At 32.5% G+C, this 26,096-nt stretch overlaps 1 protein-coding gene across 1 annotated transcript in view; it reads right to left on the reverse strand.

The window, feature by feature from the left end:
* Akt3 (AKT serine/threonine kinase 3) overlaps positions 1–26,096 on the reverse strand; it is a 294,858-nt gene that overhangs the window by 42,774 nt on the left and 225,988 nt on the right. Inside the window, 3 exon segments of the mRNA XM_047521463.1 lie at positions 9,439–9,567; positions 22,309–22,407; positions 22,409–22,432. Of these exon segments, the coding sequence (XP_047377419.1) occupies positions 9,439–9,567; positions 22,309–22,407; positions 22,409–22,432 (252 nt within the window).

Below are 26,096 nucleotides of genomic sequence, written 5' to 3' on the forward strand. Positions count from 1 at the left end.
TATTATAGTTACCTATAAATACTATGCAAGGTTCTTTGGTAGAGTACTTAAAGATGAAGGATAAAATTTAAAGAAAAAGTTGTAAGCATTTTTGTAATACCATGAAAATTTTTTTAATTCAAGTGGATCAATGTTGTTTCATAACTAAAGAAGCCTAGTTGGAACTGTTTTGTAAGTTTCAAACATAAGTCCAGTTGTTTTTTCAGAAATCTTGTGTAAATCACAAACTAAGGAAAATATTTTCTGAAAGAACAAATTATAGTTTTCATCATTAGCCAAAACATATTTCTACTTGTTTAAAATGAGTAATTTGAGAATAAACTGATAATAAGAAATAACCTAAGGAATTCTATTTATGTTCTAAAGTTAAAGGAAAAGCTGTATATATCACTTAAAACCAGTGACTTTTGATGATTCAAGGATCTATTCTTATGGCCAATTAGTAGAATGTTCTATTTGTGGGCCTCTATCTAATTGATACAGGGTTTTAAAACAAAACAAAAAAATTTTAAATCTAAGTAATCTTTAACTGCATTCTGACAACACCAACAAAACAGTGGCATACAAGAAGAGGAGCCAAATGTGGTTTTTAACCTCTTTTTTCATAAAACCATAAAAAGCATAAAAGCTGGATTAACTGCCTCCCGAACCCACATTTCACCAGCCGGGTTCTCATCCCCAGCTGGCAAAACTGGCAATCCTTTATTTTGTTTAAATACCTGGTTTGCAGCCAGAAGGGAAAGTGAGTGCATAAAAAAAGAGGGCTTTTATTTTTGAAGAGAAATAAGCAACTGAAAAATAAAACTGCATTGTAAAACAATCTGTTTGATAAAATCAATTTTATTTAGCTTTGTAAAATGAATACCGATTCTCAAAAGTAGTGGTTTTACTTCTGAACTTTGATGATTTAACTGATGTGCAGACACATGATGCTGTGATTAGAACTGTGTGCCATTAACACTTTGTATTGAATAATACTGATATTACATATTGTCTTGACATACAAACTTTTAAGCAAAGCTGAGGAGGAAAAACCCCTGACAACTCACTCACCCTCTCTACTTAAAAAACTTTGCTATCAATTAAAAAGATTTCTGTTGAATTCCTATTGCCAAACAGCTATAAGGTAAAACACAAGAAATGAGTGATTATAATATTCTGCATGTAGATATATAATATAAAACATGTTCTCATTATTCATATTATATCTTTTTTCTTCAATCTAAATGATTTAAAAACAAAATACTGTCTGGAAATTCCAAAGTCAAATTAATTATTCTGAATTCAAATAGCCTCTCATATTATTTTTAGAAGATTTTTTTCTCCCTAACTCACAGTGCTTCTCTTTCTAAAATTACAGTAACATTTCAATTCCATTAAACATAGTTTATCATATAATTTGGAGATAGATATTGATCAAAACATAGTGATAGAGAAATAATCCAGCAAAAACTTGGCTAATTAATCTAAAATATCTACTTTTTTCCATAAAATCAATATTACTGACCTGAGTGTGTGTGTGTGTGTGTGTGTGTGTGTGTGTGTGATGCTGGGATGAAACCCAGAGCCTTGCATAGGCTAGGTAAGCACTCTTACACTGAATTACATCCCCAGCCCTTGTGACTGACTTTTAAATGAAACTCAAAGTGTAAACATGAATGTGGGCATTTGGTATATCCTTCTATCCCTACTGTCCTTTGTACTTAGATACAGCTGTACTTTATGTATTTAACACAAATGCCCAGATAAAGGGTGAGAATTTAGAACACTAAACATAAATGTTAAAAAGTGATAAGAAGTCACTTTGAATCAAAATTCAAACAGAGCACACACTATAGGAAATGAGGCTTAGTTTTCAATTTTTTCTACCAGGAGTCAAGAAATTCTTTACTTTCATTTATAATAAACCTAAAAATCAAACAGGCATAGCAGGTATCAATTAATCTTAAATATTCTGGTAATATTTGATGAGGACACATCCATTAATAAAACAATCCTGTAAAGGGAAAAAAATACTCCATGATTGTTCTTAATCACTAATTAAAAAGGAAGATTTTAAATAACAAACTATATATTTTAAAATGAGAGCATCATTTAAAGTTCACAATGTAAATATATATTTGGCTAATAGGCATTTAAAAAAATACTCATTCTAATACTGGGAGTTGAAGGTATACCTCTTTCGCTTATTAGTCAAGCTACACAATGCACCCAGGGCAAGCAATTATAAGGAGACCATATATGCCCTGGAGTGGCTTACTGCTCTATCAATAATCCTGACAGAACAGATGGGGGAAAAAATTAAACATCTAAACAGACTGTCTGTACACCTATGTTGTGAAAGTAAACTGCGAACTTGGATGAACCAATTTACCACTAATTCAAAAAAATTTATTTTTTTCTGGTAACCTTAAAATCTCAGGTAATTGGTATGTGTATGTCTTATATATAAACAGCTCTCTTTATATTATCATTTATAAAAGCCCTTTATATATTCTTAAAATTACAGGTATTTGCTAAAAAATTATGACTAGTAAACATATATTCATATACATTATCATTTATGAAAGGCCTTTATATAGTCTTAACATCACAGGAGTTTGCTAAAAAATAATGACTAAATCAGATTTTAAAATTGATTGCAATTTCAAGAGAAGTACACCTTTCAATTCATAAGAACTATGAATTCCAAGGTTTCTCCATCTTTTCTTCATAAATATATTTAATAACTATCTCTCAACTGCTCTAATAATTCTTAAGAGACATCACCTGATGCCAGTTGCTATGAATTGGAATGTTGTAAGTATTACAGCCAACTCCTAGCATGTGCACACAAATCCTTTTGCAGAGCATTTTAAAAAGCAGACTCAGAATAAAACAGCAAAAATTCTAGAAGAGAAAAGCTAAATGAATACAGTAATGGTGATCAAATCACAATTACATGTATCTTCACACAGAATTCTACACTTCCTTTTTATCCTGAAGCAGTATACATTACGGGATTCCAAGAAACTGGGTCACTGTAACTCAACTAAAAACAAATATAATAAAATAATATAGGTCATCATTAATGTTCCCAGTTCACATTAGTTTTATATATGTTCTCATGCTTCAGAGAATTTAAACTTTGTGCTTTAAATAATTAATTTAATTAAAGTCAAAGATTATAAAACACTGAAAAGAAGTTTATGTGAAAAAATTGCTACAAGAATTGACCTCTAAATAAGTAACAACCACTCTGTATGAACACCAAGAGGCATTAATTGCACTGTAGTTCACATTTCAACAATATTCAATTCTAGCATAAAACGGGAAGACTTTGTTAATGTTACCCAGAAACAGTATAAAATAGCACCAAAGAAGAAAATTAAACATATTGAAATATTAAGCCAACTCATATAACCGAGTTCTTAAATATGAATCCTAACTATAAAGCAAATAACTCTTATTTGAACTAATTGCTGTGCTCCTATAGAAATTAAGTAAATTTAATTTTCTCCTTAATATTGATGATGATACCTTTTCAGAACTAATGGAAGATGAAGGTTTTCAAAGGTACCTCAGGAGGACAGGTATAACATGAATCATTAATAATTAAATAAAATGTAAGGTGAGTTAGAAAAAGCTAGTAAATAAGTTTTCTCAAAAGCATATAAATTCTAAGACTAGTTTTATAATCTGTAGGAATACAGAGCGTCAAAGAACAATCAAAATGCAACTGCATACTACTACTTTTACCTGCAGGTGAAACATGCAAACTATGTAACTTTAGCTTCATTCATTTCTGCTAAGATTTCCTAAAGATCTTACTGAAAGAGACCACAAAATGACACCTTTCCTATTTATTCTGTGCTGGATTTAAAATAAATAAGTAAAATTCTACTTAGTATACTTCAATCAAATTAGATTTTAACTTCCTGCCTCCACCTGCATTACTCCATGCTAGCATTTACTATTTCTTTTGCCAACTTCTTAAGAAATTAATGTGTATTTCTAATTTTTTATATAGAATTTAATTTGCATTGTGCCATGATTATCACAATAAAATAAATCTTTGTATCAAATAGTCTGACATATTTCAAATCTTTTCAATGTTATGTATGAGATATTAAACAGGTTTAAAAGAAAAATGAATACAATAAAGGCCAAGTGAATGCTTTCTAAAACTGGAGCTCTGAAAACTAAAAAAGAATGTATCAAAAATTATATTTTCAGTCACTGGAAAAAATCATTTTGCACTTAGACAAATTATGTATTTTCCTCTTAATATAAGTAACCACAGCTAGATATTATATATTTCCCAACAATCTAGTCATTTTCACAATCTTTTGTTAGTTCTAACTTGATATCAAATAATTTTTATTTTTACACTATTACAGAAGTGCATTTCTCTAGGTTTCCAAAACCACCTATTCAACCTTCCCCATCTGTCACCATCTGCTTCTTTTTAGCATGTACTTTTTGTGTGATCACATAAGCATGTGAAAAATAACTAACATTCAGATGATTATCTGCTGGTACATTTGAGGACTGGGCATAATAAAAGTGAACTGCCAAAACGTACTTAACACTTTTAATTTTGTTGGGTCTTGCATGTAAGCTACATTTGATTTTCAAACTGTTTTACAGTTGGAAAGTTGATCAGGTACTGCTAACTCAAGAGCAAAACTGAGACTCTAAATAATTAGCACTGCATAAAATGGTTTGGATTCAATAGGAGCCAAACCAAATAATAAAATTTAACAGTAAGAGTCTATATATGATTCTAATTTCTTTTATAATTTCTAGGTGTGAATATACAGTATAGATTATAAAAAACAAAAACTCCTGAAGATATTTTATGACCCCTGATTTATTACAGAACCAGTTTTATTTCATTCTAACATAAGAGTAAAAACATTCTCATTATACATATAAATGCATTTTTAGAAATATTCCATACTAAATGCATAGTTTATATGCCTCCAAGGACTGAATCTCTGTAACCTCTTAAAAAAACTAATAACCAAAACAATTCCTAATATTTTTCTCTAACAACAACAACAAAAACAATGCTTCCCAAGTTGGAAATTGTATGATAAGCCCCATTCTTCATTGAAAGAGCTTAAGAGAATAATACATTTTAAAAAATACTCTTTTCTTCAACAAAGAGCATACTTATATCATAGGACTTTTCTAGTGGTCTTTGACACAGAAGCAAGTTGAGTTCATTTAAAACTTAAGTTTATTTACAATGTTGAGTCTGACATATAAAACATTTAACAAACTGGCTTGGAACTGATTCTAACACTCTTTTTGAAGTATCTTTGAAATAGCTTCATTTACCTGTATACAGCAAATCATTTCTACCAGATTAAAACAATTTAAAAGGTAAAGAAAGGAATACCAATGCTAAATGAAACAGAGGTTGCAGCAAGAAGGGAAAATACTGACCATGAAGTCATTCACAAGAGATTCAAGAATGTGTTCCGAATCTGAAACATGGATACTACTTACATTATTATCAAGAAAAAACTAGGATTAATAATGGTATATACTAGAAATTTCAAGGTTCAAAAAAGTTAAGAGACTTCATCTGAAAATAAGAGGAAAAGGCTCATTTCAGTTCTTACTAAGCCCTCCCTAACACTGACCATGTGAATTCCAACACATTAGCTCCTTTCCTACAATTCACCAAGTGACTTTCCCTTACCAACATTATCTAATCTGAACTCCTCTGCATTCCAATTCCTAACTATGTGTCCAACCTCCTCCTATCTTCTCTTCCTGCTTCCCCTTTAAAACTGCCAGAACTTCCCAGCAGGCTTAAGCATTCCTTCCTTTCCTTTTCACTCCACTGTAATACTAATAAAGCAGTTACTTTCTTGCACAGCAAGATATTTTCCATATCTTATTACCTTAGTAGACAGGAAGCCATAGAGAATAAAACCTTTTCTTACTGTATGTGTATTTCTATCACCTAACAGAACGTGCAACACTAATGTATATTCAATAAATATTCTTTATCGAATGATTGAGTGGTTCTTCAGTGAAATGGTCCATGCTAGAAAACAGAATTAAGGAATAAAATTTTTACTTTTCAAATGAATGTAAATACATTCCAATTATTCTGACTTAACAAAAATGTAGTATATGATAAAATATTTATTTAACATATAAGAATTAAAATTACAGGAGAGCTGGCGTTGGAGCTCAGTGGTAGCAGTCTTGCCCAGCATGTGTGAGGCACTGGGTTTGATTCTCAGCACTGCATATAAATAAATAAAAAACAAAGGTCCATCGACAACTAAAAAAATTTTTTTTAAAAATTACATGAGAAATTAGTTTTGAAGTTTGTCCTCCACAAACAGTACCTATAATGATCATCACTCTTCTACAAAAATAAGATGTTGAGATTTTAATTGTAAACCAACATATATCAACCATCGATGATTATATAAGCCACTTTTAAAAGCCAGACCTTTGTTATATTTTCAAAAAGGTAGACAGAAATGTTTTCTTACAATTCACAAGAAATGAATTGTAAACTTTCTGTTTAGAACAATTGAACCCTTCTTGTATTAAACTCTTGGTTTTGTTCTTCACTTGATGACACTTGCATAGAAAACAGCATCTTTGTTCTTACTAGATCATGCACTTCTGAAATGAGACACATTTATCTTCTTCAGAAATAATTTCTCCTAATTGTGACACAACTAATTTTGGTATTCTAAATATGGGGTATCATCATTCATGGCAAATGTATAGCAAGGGTAATTGAGCGCCACAGAAACAAAGAATTTGTTTTCATAACATTCACAAAAACAATCCTATTCTAGAAAATATGATCTTGTCTTTGAATAAACAAAGAACAGTCTTTCTAAAATTTTACCTAATTCAACTACAAAAATATATGATCTTAAACTTCAGACTTTGTAACAAAGAAAACAGTACTTTTAGTAAGAATAGTTGGAAATTGTTTAAATGTCAGCACTATTTACAATAACTCAACATTTTTTAAATGTAAATTTAATTCCCCAATATTTTTGAAATGTAAATTTGATAAACCAGCATGAGTTGCCATATCTATCTTCTCTATATCATATGTAAATATGATATAGTCATGCCAGCATCACTGTAAACTTAATTCTACTTCCTATTTTACCCTGTCTTGTCGAAAACTTACAAAGCATCTATTTTAAAAATTATATCTGTAAGTAGCCTTGAAATTGTGATTTTTCTTGGGTTATTAAGCACAGAGTAAAGAAAGTAAAAGTGGTCTTTCTGGTCAAACCTAGTTAGAATCCTGATTATACCTATACCACCTCCCAGTGTGCACAGGTTACATTAAAAAAAAAAATGGATTCTTTTCCCTCACCTTTAAAAAAAACAGTTTTGCTATGTATCATAAAAGGTTAGTCAAATTAAGTGATAGTTGTAATGCAAGTATACAGAATGTGGCACATAGTAGATGCTCAATAAATAGAAATTCTGACCATCAAAGATTAACACCTCTGTAATTGGCTCTAGCCACACTAACTTGGTGTTTGAGGGGAAAATTGAACTGTTCTTACCTCGGGATTTTCATACTAGCTGCTCTCTCTGCAAAGCTATTCCCCTGTATCTCTGCAAAGGCTGCCTCTTCCTTATTTAGATCTCTGAGCAAACATCATTTTCCCTGATCATCCAATCTGTGGAAGATTTTATTTTCCAAAGATGGCTTGGAACAATATCTTCCATCTCATATGATCCTTTATAATGGAAAGTAGTGTCAATGTCTCTAGACTTGAAATCTATACAGGCTACAACTGCTTCAAGGAATAAGCACGACAGAAATGATGTTGTGTAAGTTCTACAACAAGGCCATAAAAAGGAGAATATTCCTAGCCACATTACTATAATAGTAAAAAATTAGAAAAAAACTCAAAATCTGTCAACTGCTGAATTAATAATTCACAATATGTATTATAGTCATGCAATAGTAGTCATAAGAAGGAACAAAGTGTCAGTAACACACTACAACGTGGACGAACCTTGAAAACAATTTGCTAAGTGAAAGAAGTCAGACACATAAGAATCAATACTATACAATTTCATTTATATATAATGTCCAGAATAGGTGACTCAATAGTGACAGAAAGTAGATTAGTGATTGCCTGAGGGAAAGGAAGAATGGAGAGCTGATGAGTATAAGAGGTTTCTTTTGGGGTGACGAAAATATTCTGGAATTAGACAGCAGTAATTGTTGTACAACTATGTAAACAGTTTTTTTTAAAAAAGGCCACTGAATCATACTTTAAAAGAACAAATATTACAATATGTGAATTTCATTCCAATTACAGAAAAGATATTTCAAAAATACACTTTTGAAAAGTTAAAACTTCTGATGGTTTGTTAGGTATAAACAAAATAAATAAATGAAGAGCAAGGCAGCTTCCTAACTTGTTACTAGGATATCCTCTGTTAGAACTCAAGAGTCAAAACACTCTGACCCCACATGAAGGGGCTATATATCAATAGCCCTAAAAGGTGAGAGTTGACACAGAAGCACTGTCAGATATACGACTGAATACACTTCTAGGTGATTCTAGTCCCTAGCCAGAGTCTAGGCTGAGGCCACCTATACAAGTGAAGAAGAATCCTTGCTGATCTGCTCTGCGTTCCTGATTCAGAAAAATTCATGATCACATAAATTGCTTTTTTCACCAACCAGTATTGGGGGAGTTTGTTATACAGCAATAGCAACTGGAGGACATCTTCAATAGCTACCATATTACACCACATTTTTTCCCTTATCTTGCCTTTTTTTTTTCTTTTTATGGAACTTATTTATTTATTTTTATTCTGTCTCTCTCCATTACAAGTAAGAGAGTAAGATTCTTGTCTTGTTCCTGTAACCATATTACCCAGAAAATACCTAATAAATATTTGAATAAACTGACGAAATTATTGTGGAACCCTTAGCACAAGGAAGTCAGCAGTTTGGAGTTCCTATTGACATGAACTCCAATGTAGGTAGTAATTTTCACTAGCTTTCCCAGTAATTTCTAGTGGTTAAGTATGAAAATTCAAAATACTACAAATCCAATAATCACTATAATTTTTTGTTTTAAGTAAAATCCAAGATGGATTATGAAACTGTTAAACATTCTTGCTTAAGTCCTTCAATTTCAATATTGTGGTAAATGAACCAAAATGAATTAATAAATGCATAGCCAAGAAATAAAATTGATTTAATCCAATTTATTTAGGGCATTTGTGCTGATAAACTTAATTTTTATAAAATCTTGACCCTAAAATATCTCATTTTAAACATAAAGCAAAATACATTTGATTCAGTTGACATCCAGGTAAAAGAAGTACTATAATTTTTAAGAATTAAAAAAAAAAATCTACATAGTTTCCTTTATGAAACTTTCTATCAATGTTATTTTTCCTATGAATGGAACTTAAGCCTACCTCTGGTGCCAGATATTCTGGAGTACCACAGAATGTCTTCATAGTGGCTGCATCTGTGATCCCTTCTTTGCAAAGGCCGAAATCTGTAATTTTTATGTGTCCATCTTTGTCCAACATCAAATTCTCCAACTGGGTATTAAGAAATAGACATAAATGATTTTATAGACTTCAATAATAGGAAAATACAATCTTGAAAAATTATTGAATAGAGTATTTTGGAAAGAACATAGTAGCAGTTAATAGAACTTTCAGTACTTACACTGTTCCTTCATAAGTAAAAAGAAACACTTTTTCAAACACTTCACGATGACAAAAGTATTGATTTTTAAACCAATGGAAAGAGTGGTACAGTTTTAAGGTCTAATCAACTTTTCAAAGAAAATATTAATCTTTTTTTTTTTTTAATAAAGGTGATTTAAACAATCCCAAAGAGACATGCATCTTCTGGATACATACAAATGGGTTTCAACAATTTCTCTTGGCAATTTATCGCTATTACAAACTCTTCACTTACACAGAAATGTTTTTTGGTGGTGGCTGTAAATCAAACCTAAATCTTATTTTGTAAGTTAAGGTGATATCCTTTTTTTCATTTTTTTTTTGTAATAAAGAAATACCAATCCTTTTAAACATAAGAAGAATGTCAAAGTGAAACATTCAATAGCTAATAAAAATATGTAGCATTAATATAAAGTTTGAATCTCTTTTTATCCATTAACTCAAAAACACGAAAGAGGGTCTTAAAGATTTAACCAACTAGCAAGGACTATATGCCTCAACTGAAAATTATAAAATGCAAGGGGGGCAGGAGTATGAATCCAACACAACTAAAAATAATAATATAACTGACCAATTTCCCCTTCAACTTTAACTCAAACTATGATTATCATCATTATTATGGTTTAGATCTGACTTATCCCCCAAAGGCTCATATGCAAGACAATGCAAGTAAGTCCAGAGGTGAAATGATTGGGTCATGAGAGCCTTTACCTAATCAGTGAATTAATCAGCTAATCAATTAACTGTGTGGTAACTACAGGCAGGGAGGTAATGGCTGGAGGAAGTAAATTACTGGAGGTGGGGATATCTTTGGGGTTGATATTTGTCAGTGGTGAGGAGAACTCTCTGCTTCCTGATTGTCAGGTCTTGAGCTGCTTTCCTACTCTACATTCTTTTACCATAATGTTCTGCCTCACTTTGGGCTCAGAGCAATGGAGGCAGCCATCTATGGACTGAGACCTCCAAAATAGTAAGCCCCAAATAAACTTTTTCTCTTCCAAAATTGTTCTTGTCAGGCCTTTTGGTCACAATGGTGAAAAAGCTGACTAAAACAATCACACAAAGAAATATGAGTTTTAAACTGTGAACATAAATCCTCATACAGTAGTAGTACACAAAATCTGAAAAATATATTAGCAGGATGAATGATAATTAAGTTTTTTTAAGGGAGGTGTTTATTTTACTCCTTAATGTGATGACATTTCAAGATGTTTACCTGAAATCTGAAGTCAATATTAAATTTAAAAGAGCCCTCTACATAAGGACATGAACAGTTTATACCAATCATATAAAATATAAAGACATCATACTTGATGACATATTATCAAATGTCTTATTGAGCAGACACTCAGTATAGGTAAGCAAACTGTGTTCAATGAAGCAAAGATCAGAACAGTTGTACATCCTTTTTTAGTCATGTGCTACTCAACTGAGTAAATATTCAATACACATTCGAGTATATCACACTTTTTAGAAAGGCAAGTCTTTCCTTGTCTACAGAAAACTGAATAAACCCTAAATATACGGTTGAACTTTTCTTAAAATAAAAATCATTTATGCAAATCCAAATATCTTACATCTGTTTTATTCCTCTCTACCAACCAGAACTTAGAAATCAAGCCTAACTTACTAAATCTACTCAAAAAGTATCAAGAGTTTCTCTACTTTTATTTTCTCCTATTTAATCTTCTTTTTCTTCCTCCTGTCTCTGATTTCTCTCCTTTCACCATCTCTTTCAAACAACACCCTTCATCTTCCTTCCCCTAACTTGCCATAAGACAGATGTATATACTGAAGCTTCTGTTGCTTTGTGGAATAAAATTTTGCCTCATTCTTTAATTTTTTAAATATGCTGATTGTCTAAATGTATGAGTAATATTTTAAAATGCTGCAATAAGAGCTTCAAAAAATTACTCCACTTATTAACACAATACATAATTCTTATTTAAAAAACTTCAAATAATATATAATATTAGACAAGATGTGAATGAATTTTCTAACCATTTCATTCACACTCACATCTCCTTTAGTGGGTATTGTCAATCTTCATATGCTTTATATACCTGAGAAAACATTCACAGAAACATGACAGCATGCATTATTTCTCTACATTCTGACAAAGCTATTTTGAATCATTGCATACAGAAGAATCACAATATAAGAATACTGTTTTTCTAAGAGCATTATAGTTATTCATAGTAGCTGGGTTCATCCTGACAAATCATACATGCATGGAATATGACCCAGTTCATTTCAGTGCAGGTTCCTCCCCAACTCCACCCACTCCACTAATCCTCCCTTTGCTCATCCATTCATCCATCCTAGATTGGTGCTTTCCATCCATACCTATAGGTGAAATTCCCTGTGATATAGTTATATATGCACATATGTGATTTTGTTAAATTTATTCCACCTTTCCTCTCCTTTCCCACTTCTCTTCACTCCCTATCTCCTTTCTTCACTTTCCCTTTATATGCATGATATTACACCCCCCCCACACACACACACATTCACCTTCTTTTCCTTATTTACTCTAGCTTCCACATAAGAGAAAACATTCAACCTTTGATTTTCTCAATATGGCTTATTTCACTTAGTATGGTGTTCTACATCTCCATCCATTTGCTGGCAAATGCCATAATTTCATTCTTCTTCATGGCTGAGTAAAACTCCACTGGGTGTATATACCACATTTTCTTAATGTGTGCATCTATTGATGGGCATCTGGACTGATTCCATAATTTGGCTATTGTAAATTGTGCTGCTATAAACAGTCAGGTGGCTGTCCTCCTGTAGATGCTGATTTAAACTCTTTGGATAAATACTAAGGAGTGGGATAGCTGGATCATATGGCGGTTCATTCCTAGTTTTCTGAGGAATTTCCACACTGCTTTCCATAGGGTTTATACTATTTTGCAGTTCCACCAACAGTGTATGAGTGTTATTTTTTCCCTAATATCCTCACTAGCATTTATTATTATTGTATTCTTGATAACTGTCATTCTGACTGGAATGAGATGAAATCTTAGTGTAGTTTTGATCTGTATTTCCCTGATTGCTAGAGATGCAACATTTTTTCATGTATTTGTTAACCATTTGTGGTTTTCTTTTGATAAATGTCTGTTTAATTCTTTTGCCCATTTATTAATTGGCTTATTTAATTTTTGGTGGTAAGATCTTGAGTTCTTTATGTATTATGGATATTAATCCCCTATCAGAGGAGAAGCTGGCAAAGATTTTCTCCCATTCTGTAGGTTTTTTATGCTCTTGTTTCCTTTGGTGTGTAAAAGCTCTTTAATTTGATGATATCCCACTTATTGATTCTTGTATTTATTTATTGAGCTTTAAGGATCTTATTAAGAAAGTCAGTGCCTACACCAATATGCTGGAGTGCTGACCCTATGTTTTCTTCTAGCAGCTGAAAAATTTCTGGTTTAATTTTCAAGTCTTGGATCCATTTTTATTTGATGTTTGTGTAGGATCAGAGTTAGGGATCCAGCTTCATTCTTCCATATGTGGATATCCAGTTTTCTCTGTACCATTTGCTTAAAAGGCTATCTTTTCTTCAAAACATATCTTTGGCACCTTTGTCAAGTATCAGATGACTTCATGGGCTCGTCTCTTTGTCTTCTATTCCTTTGGTCTTCATGTCTATTTTTTTAAAATTTATTTTATTGTACACAAATGGGATACATACTGTTTCTCTGTACATGAAGTAAGGCATACCATTTGTGTAGTCATACATTTACATATTTTGATGCCAATACCATGCTGTTTTTGTTACTATACCTCTGCAGTATAATTTGAGATCAGGTATTATGATGCTTCCTGCATCACTCTTCTTGCTCAGGGTTGGTTTGGCTATTCTAGGTCACTTATTCTTCCAAATGAATTTTAGAACTATTTTTCTTTGTTCTGTGAAGAATGTTATTGGCATTTTGATGGGAATTGCATTGAATCTGTATATAAATTTTGGTAATATGGACATTTTGACAATATTAATTTTGCCTATCCAAGAGTAGGGGAGGTCTTTCCAAATTCTGAGGTCTTCTTCAATTTCTTTCTTTGATGTTCTAGAATTTTCATTACAGATATCTTTCACCTTCTTAGATTAATTTCCAATAAATTTTGTGAGGTTATTGTGAATGGGATGGTTTCCTGATTTCTCTGAAAAATTACAATTGAGTATAGGAGAGATATGCATTTATGAATATTGGTCTTCTACACTGCTATTTTGCTGAATTTGTTTCTCAGATCTAGAAGTCTTCTGGTAGAGTTTTCTGGGTCTTCTTGATATAGGATGCCATCAGCAAACAGGGATAGTTGATGACTTCTTTTTCTACTTGTATCCATTAAATTTCTTCTCTTGCCTGATTGCTCTTGCTAGAGTTTTGAGAGCTATACTAAATAGAAATGGTGAGAGAGTACATCCTTGTCTTGTTCCTGTTTTTAGAGGAAATGCTTTCAGTTTTTCTCCATTTAATATGATATTGGCTTTGGGTCTCTCATATACAGCCTTTATAATGTTGAGGTAAGTTCCTTCTAATCCTAGTTTCTCCAGTGTTTATAACACAAATGGGTGCTGGATTTTATCATGGGTCTTTTCGCTTTTATTGAGATAATCATAGGATTCTTGTCCTTAATGCTAGTTACATGGTGGAATACATTTAATGATTTGTACATGCTGAACCAACCCTGCTTCCCTAGGATGAAACCAACTTGATTATGGTAAATTATCTTGAGGTATTTTTTAATGCAGTTTATTAATACTTTATTAAGAATTTTGCATCTATGTTCATCAGGGATATTAATCTGTAGTTTCCTTTCCTTGATGTGTCTTTGTCTGGTTAAGGTGGCTTTACAGATGTTTTGGGTAGTGTTCCCTCCCTTTCAATTTCATGGAATAATTTGTTCTTCTTTAAAGGTCTGGTAGAACTCAGTTGAGAATTCATCTGGTCCTGGGTTTTTCTTTATTAGAAGGCTTTTAATTGCTATTTCAGTTTCACTGGTTGGTTTTGATCTGTTTAGGTTTCTGTATCTTCTTGCTTCAATTGGGAAGGTCATAGGTCTTTAGAAATTTATTAATGTCTTCTAGATTTTCCAGTTTATTGGAGTATGAATTTCAAAATAGCTTCTAATGATTCTCTGCATTTCAGAAATAAACACCATTTTTTAATATTAAGCAAAATTTTAAAAATCTTGACTTGCACCTAATTTTCTACCCTGGTATGTTTCAGCTCTGAACTTCACACCAAGGGTTAAGGGATAAGAAATAAAATGAGATAGTGTTGTGTGAGGGTTATCAATTGCCCCTGATCAGCCCAGAACTGAAGGGTTCCCAGAACACAGAACTTGAAAGTACAGTCCTGGACAACAAGATACTTGGTCACCGTACTTGCTTTAGAAATCAGATTTTTTAAAATCAATAATGCAATAAGATGTAAGGTAAGCAAAAGAATGATGGTGAGAGATGGAGTAACAGTTATGGCAGTGGGGCAAAGTCTCACAGTGAATGAGAGGCAGTAGGAACAAAACAGATAAGAATATGGCTTCAAGTTCAAGGGCTTTACATTAATTCAAGCTTTACCCTTTCTTCATATGTGATCTTGGACATGTTAATTTCTATGTGCCTTAACTTCATCTATAAAACAGAGGAAAACAATAAAAGCAATCCAATGTAATATTCTGAGAATTCAAAGAAATTTTTAAAGGAAAACTTAAATTGTAAGCATTCAATAAACAATAATTTTTAAATACGGAGAGTTCAGAAGTCATTTTTAAGTTGTCAAAGTGTGGACACTTCTAGATAACATACTGTATTTTAAAAGAAAGACCAAAGTTCAGGAATACAACTCCACCAAAACGTTTTGTCAGCTCAATGACTTCATTAAAAATACTTTCATGGGCTGAAAACTTTTCACTATGCAATTTCTTTTGAATAGAATAATAAATATTCCATAATTTAAGTAATTTCTTTTACAAATGTCTACTTTCTTCCATATCTCACTATCCTGAAATGTCATTTTGCTGAATGACAAAAACAACTTGTCATTAAAAGCAGGAATCAATACAGATGCATCACCTAAAAAATATCCCTCCCCAAAAAATCACCAAATGCACTCGTGTATAAAAGTAAGCCATGAAAGCAAGTGAATGTCCACTCTTGTTACAAAGTAAATGATTATTTCACAGAAGATGTATTAACAAAATTTCAGGAAAGTACAGATGCAAGAACCATTAGTGGTGTAATTTATCAAGTTGCAGAAATGCACAGAATCACCTAAAAATCTTTTCAAAGTAGATCAATGGCTGAGATATAACAAAAACATCTGTAAATTACTTCCTCTGCATCTAACACTAACATAACTCAAGTGCTTAGTTAGACATTTTTAGGATCCCCTCTACTATTATGAATGATCTTTTGGTTCTTTCTTCTATATCTCATGACTTTCCTTCTTCCCTTCAATAGCCATAAAATGCAAAGAGAATTGACTGTTGAAACACTATTTCTAAATTTTAAATACATCAGTTTAAGTATATAGTTAGTATTAGTTTCAAAGACTGAAGAGAATAGTAGGTTTATGATTAATGGGTGCATCCAATGATAAAAGCAGGGATGAAATAAAATAGGTTATGAGGAAAAGATTATATATTAAAAATCTGAATAAAACTTACTATCTGTATGAGTTGGAGAGTTGTTATCTAAAAGTTCACTCTGAGGGCTGGGGGTGTAGCCAAGTTGGAGGGTTGTTATCAAAATGTTCACTTTCAGGGCTAGGGGTGTAGCTAAGTTGGAGGGTTGTCATCTAAAAGTTCACTTTGAGGGATGGGGGTATAGCTAAGTGATAAGAGCCTTTGCCTCATGTGAACAATGTTGAGTTTGAGTCCCAGCACTGCACAAATAAATAAAATAAACCCTAAATAAAAATACCAAAAATATGCAATATAAAATTTGATGCTTCTTAGAAGAGACTACACAATTCCTCACTGAATTTCAACAAAAAAGGGACATATTTTGCTTAGTTAAAATGAGCAGTCATTTTTTTAAAGTTTTTTTGTTTTTTTTGTTCTTATTGGTGCATTATAATTGTACATACTAGGTGGATTCATTTGGATATAATCATATATGCACGGAATTTAATTTACTCCACTTCAGTCCCTGGTGGCCTTCCTTTACCTCCTTTCCTTCCTCCCTCTATTCCTCTTTTTCTACTCTACTGGTCTACATTCCACTCATTTATTTGTATATTTTAATCGGTGTTTTATAGATTCACATAAAGGTGGAATGCACTGTGGTATATATGCACATGTAGTATTTTGTCAATTCATTCTGGGCAGGCATTATTTGACAGAGGTCTTGATTCAGTATGTATATGAAGAAATGGTAGACTTTGAGATCTTTTTTACCTTTGTTCTTTACGGACCAAAAAACCCTCACAAAGTAATAAGCTTCTTCCTGCTTTTGCTGGTGCCTAGAATAAAATTAAACCTAAAAATCTAGCTATCTTAGTGCTTCCCAATATTTTATATTTCACAGTACAATAAAAATAAAATTTGTGGGGGCACACTCAGATCAGCTGACAGGCTGTCTGAGGTTGGAACTGATGACCTAGAGGTGCCTCTGAAAACTGTGCAAGCTGAGGGAAACTATAGCTTGGGCACACTTGTAGTCTATTTGTGGCACACAGACAGGGAGGCTGTGTCTTATACAGCCCAGGCTATTAGAAAATTTAAAATATAAATGGTATCATTTATTTAAATGACTGACACTGTGAATAAACAAAGAACAAAAATAGTTCCTACAGGCACCACCTGTTAAAGCAATATCAGTAAACGATACTCATGACTTACACTTAAATCAGATTTTGGCAGAGATATATCAAACTGTTATAGGCATCAAGCCTCAGGCCCATGAAGGTAGTAAGGAATTCCTGCTTTGCGCATTGCAGATTTAGGTTTATGGGTATCCAAGTGCCAAAATGTCACAAGTTGATCTGGAGGGATTGAATGACGATGGAATTGAGTATGCTGAAATAATGAAAGAACATTTCTTCACTTTCCACCTTCCTAATCTAGAAAGTTTAATAATATACAATAGTGGAGACCTTCTCCTCACTCTCAATTGCTAAGTTATTTAAAAATTTGCTACAAATAAGGGATATAGCACAATAGCACAATTTGACTTCAGAGGTAGAGGCAGTTCTTAACAGCAGTGGATTAAAATTTCTAGAAAAGAGAAAATATAGGGTGACAGTTTCATTACAAGTGGGAATTGAGGAATGTGACTTGAGACTTTGCATGTAAAGAAGCATGCTTTTTTCATTGACTGTGTGTTATTTGAGATGAAGATTAGGGGGGCAGTGGTAAAAGACTCTGAAACCATCCCTTGTGCTACCAAAAAGTCTTAGAAATGATCTGACTCTTGTTTGGTGGTTCTTTTAGTCAGTTATTCTGCAGCTGTGACTAAAGGATCTGACCAGAACAATTTTAAAGGAGGAAAAGTTTATTTGAGGGCTCACAGTTTCAGAGGTCTTAGTCCATAGGAGGCCGGCTCCATTCCTTAGGGCTTTAGGTGAGGCTGAACATGGAAGAGTGTGGCAGAGGGAAGCAGCTCACATGATTTCAGGAAGCAGAGAGAGACTCCACTCTCCAGATACAAAATATATACCTCATATCCATACCCCAATCCCACCTCCTCCAGTCATACCCTACCACTTCAACTAATCCCATCAGGGATTAATTCACTGATTAGGTTTAGGCTCTACAACCCAATCATTTCTCCTCTAAACCTTTCTGCATTGTCTCACATGTGAGCTTTTGGGGGACACCTCACATCTAAACCATAACAGTGGTTTCTATATTAATGATGGAATAGTTAAATATTCTCTGATTAGGTAGAAAATAGATCAGCTATACCAGCTATTTATGAATTATCCATTCCCCTATAACTCTTGGAGAAATTAATTCTTAATTCCAAGATCATTTTCTTGTTTAGTCTTGTTTAGTCTCAACTGTACTTGGATGGCAGGATCACTGAAAATAAAGGTTTTACTTGCAAAATAAACAGTAGGCAGAAAAAAAATTTAATATAGTTTGCACCACTGAAGAAGTCTTAGAAGAGGATTTCTACGAAATTTTATGCTATCATGAACAGCATTAATTTTTGCCACCTAATCATCAGGAACATTATTAAGAAGCTCTTGGATAAAACACAGTTTTGTATCATGATGTATTAATAAATTAAGCAAACATATCTTCTAAAGAATGGCAAAGGTTTCAATAATATACCTGCTGCTATCAACACCAGGTATTAGGAAATAGGAACCAATAAAATATCTTAAGCTACCCTGCACATGAAATAAACCTTTGCTTCCAATGCTAAATTGGGAAGGAGCAAACAGGCATTGATTAGAGAAGTGCAGCTACCATAGGCATCTCAAATAGATCATCACCTCATTAGAAATAAAACCAGAGACAAATCTGAGACTGAATAAACCAGGTACCTAAATCAGTTTTGGATAACATCTTCTAGAGTTAATCCAATGCATTCCCCTATCCAGATTTCACTTCAACATTAGAAGAATGCTATATAAAAAGAATATTAGAGTAGGAATTAGGATTCATGATATGATAGTTTGGATCCTGAATATCTCCAAAAGGCCCATATGTTAATGGACTGATCCCCAGGATGGTGCTATTGGTAAGTGGTAGAATCTTTAGGAGGTGGAGTCCAAGAGAAGCCCTGAGTCGCTGAGGTCATTCTCTTGAGGTGCAAAAAGAAATACAGTCTGCTTTTTCGTCCTCTCTTTGCTTCCCAACTAATACAATGTGCTCTACCACACACTCCCCATCATTGCTATATAGCACCCACACTCAAAGCAATGGGTCCTTTCAACTTGGGACAGAAATTTTTCCAAACTTTGAGCCAAAATAAACCTATTCTCTTTAATTATCTCAGGTATTTCCTATAGTAACAGAAAACTGACAAAACACAAATGTGTTCCAATAATCTTGATTGTGTCACCACCTTATTCCATTATTTAGTAACTCACCACTAGACTGAACATCACCTGTAAAACATGAACTAGATCTAACTTTCTATGAGCCTACCTGAATGATCTCATCTATTTGTACATACTATGGATACAATTAACACTTGTATATGTTTTTTTTCTTGCACTGTATTTTTCTTGGTTATATATTCATATAGTTTCTATGCTATGCTATACATTTACTTATATCTTTAAGTTAAGGCAAGATTTTTAAGAAAACTTTGGGCTGGTGATACAACTCAGTGACAGAGAGCTTGGTTAGCATGCATAAGGCCCTAAGTTTGATTCTCATTGCTACAAAAATCAATCAACTTAAGAGATCAGAAATCACTTAACTGTGTAGTAAAGTCAGTGGTCTGTACATGTGGTAAAACGGGTACTTCTTGTTTTAATTTAATAAATTTAGTCTAACTTCATCATCACAAAGGATACAGTAACAAAACATATTTAATGAATTTCAATATAATATACTGATTTATTTGATTAGAAATGACTAATGGAGACTATTGATAAGACTGTTCAAATTATAACATTCCATAATGAATGCTAGCAATCAAATGAACATACTTTTCTTAGATTTCTTTAAGTTAATGGTTCTTTCTTCTGCTTTTGAGTATTTTGGATATGTTACCCATTATTTCAAAAACTATTCTCATTTATCTAAATCCAGGTCTCTCCTGCTCTTCCTCCCTACAAATTGGATTCAAAAAAACATGAAGTGGGAACACAGGGAATGGAATTAGAGAGAGCTATTTCTAAATATATTTGGAAAACAAATGTACATTTTGTAATATCATATAACTAATTTATTTGAAAGCATCTATACTCAAGACATTTAAAAAAGATTATAGAATCATTTGGTTATAGAGATACCAATAAGGTTGTTGAATTATATACATAATTATATATACAATTCTTAGTTATAAAGAAAGATACAAACTGAACACAATTATATGATTGACTCATCTCTAGTTCATTTTGGCACTTATCAAAGATAATCATCCTTGAACTAGATGTTTAATAGTTGCATAGTTCATTTACCCCTTTTTAAAATTTTAATAAGTAATTATACAAATGTACATACTATACATTCTATAAAATAATATTTTACAGGACAGTTACTCCCTAAGTCACCCATACATAAATGAACATGCTAGATTATCTTGAAATAACTTAGACAACAGTTCAAATATTAGGTAACTTAACAATCACAGGTTATTTTTTTAAAAGTGAGGTGGGAGTAAGGAGATAACTCTGATTTCTTTAGTTAAACACATACTTCCTTTATACAACATAGAATTTCATAAAAAAAATCTCACCTAACTTCTAATTCTATAAATCAAATCATATCTTAAATGAACTAGTTCTTGATCAACAAAGCAATTATGTCCCAAGTTTTCATAGGCCAAGATTATTAGATGATATACTTCCTTAAAAAATATTTTTTGTTTAGATGGACATGATACCTTTATTTATTTATTTTTATGTGGTGCTGAGGACGAACCCAGTGTCCCACATGTGCTAGATGAGAACTCTACCACCAAGTTACAACCCCAGTCCAGGTGATTTACTTTCTAAAACAGTAGGGGCTGGAGTTGTAGCTCAGTGGTAAAGTGGTAGAGTTTACACTGGGTTCAATCCTCAGCACCACATAAAAATAAATAAATAAAATAAAAAGATAGTAACATTTAGAATTTTTTAAAAATATGCCATAGTACAAATTTCAATATAGCCACCCTTACTTATAACAGTATTATGAGAATTATTATTACCATATAATTATTACTTTGGAATCAGTAAACTATGGTATGTGGACCAATCTAGACCACTACCTCTTTCAGCAATAGTCTTATGGAACACACCTAAACATACTCATTTTAAACTACAATGGCAAAGTTGAATAGTTGCAACAAAGACTTTATAAGCAGAAAGGATAAAGTATTTACTGTTCGGTCTTTACAGAATGTTTTCCATCTTGAGCTATTCTAAGGGTCTTATCATTAAAGAACCTTAAAAAGGCAAGGCTCTACTACCAACAAAACAAATACTGTGCTTTTATAAATAAAATATTAAGCAAACTAATAAAAGGTTAGGTTAAAATGTTTCAGTTAGTTAAACCCACCAAAAAGTCAATACTAAAGCTGTAATAAAAGTTTTACTGTTTCCTTCTAATATTCTTATTATAAAAGTTTTTTCATCAATAAATAATGAAACAATTTACAATGTCACTTGTAAGTTATTTGACTTTGACTTGAGTTTTTAACATTTCTCTAATTATAACATTGATAAGAACATTATTAATAGATCATAGTTGATTAGTCACACAAATTATTTTGCACACCAAACAGACATAAAGCAATATCATACACACTTGTGACTGAGATTTCCTGTCAAATGTAGTAAACTATATTCCTAAAAATTGCTTTTTTCCCAACTAAATTTGCTTTTCTAAAATGATGTAACTTTATAATTACTTTGTTTGTCCCTACAGTCTTTGAGAAACAAATTTTGATTACTTTTTTTTTTTTTTTTTTATTACCTTGAGATCACGGTACACAATCTTTCCGGAATGTAGATAGTCCAAAGCAGAGACAATTTCTGCACCATAGAAACGTGTGCGGTCCTCAGAGAACACCCGCTTCTCTCGACAAATGGAAAAACAGCTGCAGGGTAAACAGCAGGGACGGATTGTAATAATTACTGATTTAGTGGGGGAAATTAACACAACATAAAACACCTCTCATCACCATATTGTGATGATAGATAGTGTACTCTCAGTGGACACTGAGCACTCTTAGACAGCAGCTGGCTTATCTTTTCCAGGTTTCCAAGGGGGGAAACTGCGAGCTGTTAAATCAGCGTTTTAATCAATATACCAATCTTGTTTAAGGCATTCTGCTTGCTACCCATTTAACCTTCAGTTACCAGAGGAAAAAGTTTGTATTACTAGATTGCATTTGCTCATCACTATACTGTTCTTCACTCTTCTAAGGACTAGGTATTGAGACATTATTCAAATAAATGCACACAAGTATAGATGTGGTATTTTTGTTTATTTTATTTATATTTGATTTAAAAGAAAGGTTGATTGTCTAAAACTGATTTATATGAACTTGATAAGTTCTCCAACTATTGATTCATCTTCTCTCTAGAAATAACTTCAAAGTTTGAATCAATATTTTCTGTGGTGAGAAACTTTAAGGCACTAAGTTTTTAATTCATTTTAATAATACCCAAATGGACTGAGAAGTTTTCATTATTCTTATTACAGAATTCAATGTACATTCCTTTTGTTTACAATGATTCTCAATAATGAGCCAATCTTTTCTCAACATGATTACTTAAAACTATAAGCCCATTCATTTCCTAGTTAACCATTTAAAAGACAAACCATTCAACAGTCAACAAATGTCTACTGGGTGCTGTAAATAAGCACTCAGTGCTTTCCATTTAGGACAGCTATTCATTAAGAATGTAATCTCATCTCTCAGTTCAACAATATGTATGAAGAAGGAGAAGGTTTTAGGAACTATGAATATCAATCTTTGTTGTATATTTTACATTTCTTAATATGCCAAGGAGAATGAAAGATTATTTACAGTGCTGAATATATATCCAGGTATCCTGTCAAAGTAATGTCAATACATGTAATCCTGTCAACACATGGCTGTGATTAAGGAAAAATACAGAAGTCATTGTACCCTAGTCTGCAAGATCAGAAATTATGCCTTCTCATGATCACTGACTTCTAACTTTTCTATGATCTTGGTAAGAATTACAATCAACAAAGATTTGTTCCATTGACAGCAAATCATAAGCTCTAGTAACAAAACCAGTTGGCCTAAAGCGTCCTTCTCTTTTCTCACCCAAACCTAACCCAAACATTCTATTATGGTTTTTGTCTGTTTTGGATCATACAGGGAACTGAACTGAGGGCTCTGCATATGCTCCGCAAGCTCTAACACTAGAGCTACACCCCTAGCCCTTTAAATTATTTTAAAATTTCATTTTGAGATGATTTCATCATTAAGTTGCCCAGGCTGACCTAGAACTTAAGATCCTCCTGCCTCAGCCTCCTGAGTAGCTGGGATTACAGGTATGTGCCACCAAGGTTGGTTCTATAACCATTTTAAGATAAACTTTGTGCCTGACCCACTGGCCCAGGGGGTGAGGGAAGGAGGGAAGGGGAGAGAGAGAGAGAGAAGGAGAGAAAAAATACATCATCAATTGCCCAAAATTTTTTTCAAAGACTGAAACAATATTAATATATTAAAACTAAAGTATCTGCATCACTACCCTATGTATACATATGATTAAATGAATGGTATGAATCTACATCATGTACAACCACAGAAACGAAAAGTTGTACCCCATGCGTGTACAATGAATCAAAATGCAATCTGTGAAAATAAAATTAAATAAAATTTGAAAAAAACTGAAGTATTTGGCAGGTATTCTCTAAACTTGAATGCTCCCTACTATATTGTCATATTTTATTTATCATGTTTACATTAACGGAGGTTGTATCATCATTTTGTATGATACTGAAGAAAAAAATGATATCAATTAAAACTATGACATACTATGTACTTTTTAAATTTTTTTGTGGTACTGGGGATTGAACCTAGGGCCTTGTGCATATCCCCCAGCCCCTATGTACTACTTTCTGATTACAGAAATGTTAAACATATCTTACAAATGATTGAATGATTGCCAAAAGTGAAGCCAATTTATATAATTGCTTAGGGATATTGTTAAAAATTCATTTATCTCATATAGGCAGATACATATTATTAATGCATTACTACTATCCAAACAAGAACAGGGAGTACAAAGAAGCATGAATCATCAATAAAACCATTCTGAATATTTTCCAAGTTTAAATAAGGCTTGCCATGCTTTATACAGAACATCACTATCTTAGACAAAGGGAGTCCTATGATGTCTAAATAGAGTTATAGTAGTTTTTTAATGGGATGAAGATACTGATTAGAATTCTAAATTTTCTAAAAAGAATATCAAGTCTAACCATTTGTCTACTTTACTAAAGAGCTACAGATCCTCCCTAAATTAATGTAATATATTCAGGATTCTAGATCTTTATTTGGATCATATATCTTCAATTTGTCTGCCAGCCAATTTCTATAAAAATATGAGCTAAAAACTTATATGTAAGGGGAAGAATTCTATTTATTTCTCAATCCACTGCCATCTGATGTCTACCCTTGCTACTTTATGGAACTTATTCTTGTTAAGATAACCAAAACCGCTTAATTGTCTAATCCAATAACCTATTCACAGTCTGTACCCCTTCTTGCTCTTTGGGAGTACAGGACATCACTTACTATCCTCTCTCATTCTTGCAACATGCTTTTTGGCTTTGGTTAATGCAATTGTCCTGATTTCTCTTCTACTGTCTGGTTCATCCTTCTCAACTTCCATTATGGCTTTGAACCACCTTTAAATTCAGTATTCATTTATCAACCATCAAGTATTTTTAAATCACTGTGCCAGGCAGGGGAAGGGAAGAAGAGGGGAATCAAAGATGATGAAGACATTTTCTTATGTTTTCAGCACTGATTGTGGTTACAGTCTTACAAGGGCATACTAATTTCCAAATTTAAGTTGTAGAAATGAAGTACGTACTATTTTTGAACATGACTCATACCTTGATAAAGTAGTTTAAAAAGCACACAAAATCCCTGCCATTAATGAATTTGAACCTAATGAAGGATCTGCATGCATAGATATAAACTAGAAGGTTGTGATAAATTTCATGATTAAAATATTAACAAAGCTTTGGAGCTGGAGTTGCGGCTCAGTGGTAGAGTGCTTGCCTGGCATGTGTGAGGCCCTGGGTTCGATACTCAGCAACCCATATAAATAAATAAAAATAAAAGATCCATTGACAACTAAAAAATATATTTTAAAAAACATATTAACAAAACTTTGGAGGCAAGGTATTTAATCTATACTGAGAAATTCTGTGGAGATATCACAGATTAAAGTAAATGAAATGTAAAGAAAGACTTAAAAATGCTACTACTCAAGATTTATCTATCTTTGTACTTTTAACATAGCCTAGCATGGTACTTACACACAATAGATAAATAATGTTTATAGAAAATTAATAATTTTAAAAAGAACAAAATCCCACCAATGTCAGGTAATAATATATATGTCAGAGAACAATATATATGCAGGAAACATACATGCAGGGAATAAATAGAGCTGAAGAATAATATATATTCAGGGTAATGATATAACTTCAACAATAAAAAGATAAAGACAGATTATTTAGGATCTTGACTGCTGTGAAATAAGTTT

This window comes from Sciurus carolinensis, chromosome 12 (genome assembly GCF_902686445.1).
Source record: "Sciurus carolinensis chromosome 12, mSciCar1.2, whole genome shotgun sequence".
Lineage (NCBI taxonomy): Eukaryota > Metazoa > Chordata > Mammalia > Rodentia > Sciuridae > Sciurus > Sciurus carolinensis.